General features: G+C 50.8%; 1 protein-coding gene across 1 annotated transcript in view; it reads right to left on the bottom strand.

Moving 5' to 3' along the window:
• Positions 1–3,409: 3,409 nt before the first annotated feature.
• LOC129728601 (uncharacterized) overlaps positions 3,410–5,000 on the bottom strand; it is a 1,937-nt gene continuing 346 nt past the window's right edge. Inside the window, exons 1-2 of the mRNA XM_055687049.1 lie at positions 3,946–5,000; positions 3,410–3,886 (exon numbers count right to left, since the gene is read on the bottom strand). The exon at positions 3,946–5,000 is cut by the window's right edge and continues 346 nt beyond it. Coding sequence (XP_055543024.1) covers positions 3,410–3,886; positions 3,946–5,000 — 1,532 coding nt within the window. The remainder of the gene's footprint in view (positions 3,887–3,945) is intronic.

Genomic DNA, 5,000 nt, shown 5'->3' with positions numbered 1-5,000 from the left:
TCCTTGGATGTGGTAGCCATTTCTCAGGCTCCCTCTCCGGAATCGAACCCTGATTCCCCGTTACCCGTTGCAACCATGGTAGTCCTCTATACTACCATCAATAGTTGATAGGGCAGATATTTGAAAGATCTGTCGTCGGTGCGAGACCATACGATCAACAAAATTATCCAGATTTCAACTCAACACGTCACGGAGGACGATTGGTTTGACTAATAATTGCACAGGTTCCGCGAGGTCCCTGCATTTTGCATGTATTAGCTCTAGATTTTCCACAGTTATCCAAGTAACTAGTTAAATGATCTTGTAAATTATAGCTGTTATACTGAGCCTTATGCGGTTTCACATTAAATCTGTTTGTACTTAGACATGCATGGCTTAACCTTTGAGACAAGCGTATATTACTGGTAGGATCAACCAGAATTCATCACACAATTTAACTCGCTCACAAACGATCGATTGCGGCGTCTTTGCAACGCACGCGCTCTCCCAATGGATGTGTCCCTCAAGCGGGCCTTGTGTGCGCATATTACTCATGTGTGTGTATATCGCTCCGTACAACCTCACCGCAATGCTTTTCCATCGTATCGCTCAACCTCTTTCGCATTGTGCGATATACGTGGAATGCGGACATCAGCGAAGACCAAACGCAGTCTATCCGTTCCCGTATATCGGAAGCATAGCACTCGTCAAAAGATTCCCACTTTGCGCGCTTACCGCACACCTTTGTGAGTCGGCATTCTCGGGTCATAATACATGCTACTGCCGCTACACCCGTAACGTGGTAGCCGTATAACATTCATGCTTCTCCCTCTTCGCGCGCAGCACTTGTGAGACCACAACACACCACCACACCGGGCGGTGAACTGCGGCTGCCACTCACAGACAACATCGTATCGCTCAACCTCTTTCGCATTGTGCGATATACGTGGAATGCGGACATCAGCGAAGACCAAACGCAGTCTATCCGTTCCCGTATATCGGAAGCATAGCACTCGTCAAAAGATTCCCACTTTGCGCGCTTACCGCACACCTTTGTGAGTCGGCATTCTCGGGTCATAATACATGCTACTGCCGCTACACCCGTAACGTGGTAGCCGTATAACATTCATGCTTCTCCCTCTTCGCGCGCAGCACTTGTGAGACCACAACACACCACCACACCGGGCGGTGAGCTGCGGCTGCCACTCACAGACAACATCGTATCGCTCAACCTCTTTCGCATTGTGCGATATACGTGGAATGCGGACATCAGCGAAGACCAAACGCAGTCTATCCGTTCCCGTATATCGGAAGCATAGCACTCGTCAAAAGATTCCCACTTTGCGCGCTTACCGCACACCTTTGTGACTCGGCATTCTCGGGTCATAATACATGCTACTGCCGCTACACCCGTAACGTGGTAGCCGTATAACATTCATGCTTCTCCCTCTTCGCGCGCAGCACTTGTGAGACCACAACACACCACCACACCGGGCGGTGAACTGCGGCTGCCACTCACAGACAACACGCGCACGCCTGTCTGTCTCCTCCCCACCAGCCAGTCACAGCCAGCCAACCAGCCAGCCACTACCAGCGGCAGAGCGGGTAAGCGGAGTGTAAGCGAGCGAACTGGTTGATTGACTACCCGCCAGCCAGCCAGCCACAGCCACAGCCACCACACACATCACACCTAGCACCGTCGTCGCTCTGTGTACGCCCAACAGAGGTAGATGCAGCAGGCCGCATGCCACCCTACCTGTGTATGCACACACCGTGTCAGTGAGAAGTACTTTTCCGTACCAACCTCAGACTCAGACACCCTCCTATAGATACGAAAATGTATAATAATAACAGAATTCGACACACGCTTTGCCCCCTCATACTGCGCCCACAGACCGAACCGTAGTGTACGGACCGGCTAGCACGGCATTGCATGGTCGACCGTCACCCTACCATGCATCAGTGTGCGAGCCAGCAGCCGGTCGGTGGTGTATGTCTCGGGTGCGGTGGATGATTATGTCACGTAGCCGGCACGTAGTGTATCATCCCGTATACAGTGCTTGGCATGATCGATCGTCATCATCGCGTGTAGCTGAGAATCCAAACACCCGGACTGTGGTGTATGTCTCGGGTGCGGTGAATGATTATGTCACGAAGCCGGCACGTAGTGTATCATCCCGTATACAGTGCTTGGCATGATCGATCGTCATCATCGCGTGTAGCTGAGAATCCAAACACCCGGACTGTGGTGTATGTCTCGGGTGCGGTGAATGATTATGTCACGAAGCCGGCACGTAGTGTATCATCCCGTATACAGTGCTTGGCATGATCGATCGTCATCATCGCGTGTAGCTGAGAATCCAAACACCCGGTCTGTGGTGTATGTCTCGGGTGCGGTGGATGATTATGTCACGTAGCCGGCACGTAGTGTATCATCCCGTATACAGTGCTTGGCATGATCGATCGTCATCATCGCGTGTAGCTGAGAATCCAAACACCCGGACTGTGGTGTATGTCTCGGGTGCGGTGAATGATTATGTCACGAAGCCGGCACGTAGTGTATCATCCCGTATACAGTGCTTGGCATGATCGATCGTCATCATCGCGTGTAGCTGAGAATCCAAACACCCGGACTGTGGTGTATGTCTCGGGTGCGGTGAATGATTATGTCACGAAGCCGGCACGTAGTGTATCATCCCGTATACAGTGCTTGGCATGATCGATCGTCATCATCGCGTGTAGCTGAGAATCCAAACACCCGGTCTGTGGTGTATGTCTCGGGTGCGGTGGATGATTATGTCACGTAGCCGGCACGTAGTGTATCATCCCGTATACAGTGCTTGGCATGATCGATCGTCATCATCGCGTGTAGCTGAGAATCCAAACACCCGGACTGTGGTGTATGTCTCGGGTGCGGTGAATGATTATGTCACGAAGCCGGCACGTAGTGTATCATCCCGTATACAGTGCTTGGCATGATCGATCGTCATCATCGCGTGTAGCTGAGAATCCAAACACCCGGTCTGTGGTGTATGTCTCGGGTGCGGTGAATGATTATGTCACGTAGCCGGCACGTAGTGTATCATCCCGTATACAGTGCACCTCTTCCTACAAGGTTTGGTAGGTTAGCTTGGCATGCATAGCTAGAAGATTTTCTGGGGGTCCGAATTAGGATACTCTCCCCTTATAACAAACAGCTTCAATTACAACCCACGTAGCGCTTCAAAGCGCATAGAACATGTTGATACATACAGAGCAGGAGAGAACAACTGGCAGCCGTTATGGAAACTGTGTGTTAATGTTTCAAAAGCGACAATTGGGATGACCGATGTTCATAACTTAGTAGTTTCAACATCAGGGGAAAGTGATCTAATGCGGACCTGTTCTGATTAAGAAAACCTAAAATAATTTGACATGAGATTAATTTTATTTATTCAGATTCATGTCTTATTTTGGTTGCTGGTTGTTTCGGTGGCCTACCAACAGGCCTCTTAATCTTGCGTGGGCGGCCAACGGGCCTCTTGGCAGTGCCTTTACTTTGAGCAGGTCGCCCAACGGGCCTCTTAGCAATGGTTGGATACTTTGGTGGTCGGCCAACGGGCCTCTTAGCAATGGTTGGATACTTTGGTGGTCGGCCAACGGGCCTCTTAGCAATGGCTAGTGACTTTGGAGGTCGGCCAACAGGCCTTTTTAGTATAACGACTGGAGGCTTGCGGGGTCGGCCAACGGGCCTCTTATCCGCTGCAGCCTGTGATTTGCGAGGTCTTCCAGGTGGTCTCTTTATCACCACTATCGTTGGTCTTGGTGGTGCACTAACGAGGCTATGAAACTGCACAGTTGCTTTACGTGGTCGGCCTACTCGCCGTTGAGTGGGTCGGGCTACTCCCTTCGCTTGTATGTTTTGTTCCTTTGAAGAGAATGAATCATTTAGTGTCAAACAGAGCTTCGTGAGAAATAAAAACATACCATCAGAGCGATTTCAGCGGGGTCCGTCAGTATAGCAGCTCGTCCAGGTTTTCGTCCTCGTCTGCCTGTAGCACGCGGTGGTGCCCGCGGGATTGGTCTGATTCTGCAAAGAGTGTCCAGCAGTGATCCTGGTATTATTTCGTCAACCAAGGAAGGTCCTGTCACTGATGATGGAGCATAATCCAATGCAGTGAATACATCCGGGTTGAAGGGCCAAATACCTGATGCCCGGAACCCGGCCTTGATGTTTCGCTCCGTGGCACTCCGTTCGAGAGCGCTGTCGATGATAGCCGGAAGGTCAAAAATAGACATCGGCTTTCCGGGATGCCTGTATGTCCATTCGTCGCACAGCACATTCATTGCGTGTTTGAACGGCGAAAACACACTCACGTCCAAGGGTTGTAAGCGGTGAGAGCAATGGGGTGGTATTGTAAGTAGGTGAATGCCATTATCCCTGCAAAACTCGATTGCAGGTAGACTTCTGTGTGAACCGTGGTTGTCCACAATCAACAAAAGCGGGTTTTCTTTGGACACTCGCGTAAATGCTTTAAAGTGTCGGAGAACATCCAGATAAATATCTGCATTCATCCACCCTGTATTACTCACCGCTCCAGCGCATCCCGTTTTACCACCATCCAGAAAGTGTGGATGGAAACGTTTTCGAGGAAAAACGAAAAATGGTGGCATTTTATTGCCAGTGGCGGAAACCGCAAGTACCATCGTAACCAACGGGCCCCGATCGGCCGAAGTTACTCGACCAACACGTTTGACTCCACGGCGACTAGCAACTCGTTGAGGTTTCTGAACTGTTGTCACTCCAGTCTCGTCCAGATTCCAGATGGAATTTGGTTCGAACGTTATATTCTCGGCTACTGTGCGTAGAAGATCGAAAAACTTGCCCACATTTGTGGGATTAAAAGCAGAGACTCTGGCTATGCTGGTCGCCTCGGGTGAACGCATCGACAGGTTCGGCCTTCGGCGCAGAAAGTTCCGAAACCAAACAGGGCCTGCCTTTGCGTTCGCGATCCAATTGTCGGGAACCGGAATCCCCAGCT

Source organism: Wyeomyia smithii, chromosome 3 (genome assembly GCF_029784165.1).
Source record: "Wyeomyia smithii strain HCP4-BCI-WySm-NY-G18 chromosome 3, ASM2978416v1, whole genome shotgun sequence".
In the NCBI taxonomy this organism is placed as follows: domain Eukaryota; kingdom Metazoa; phylum Arthropoda; class Insecta; order Diptera; family Culicidae; genus Wyeomyia; species Wyeomyia smithii.
The sequence above is the reverse complement of the archived record's forward strand: the minus strand, read 5'-3'. Positions and strand labels throughout refer to the sequence as shown.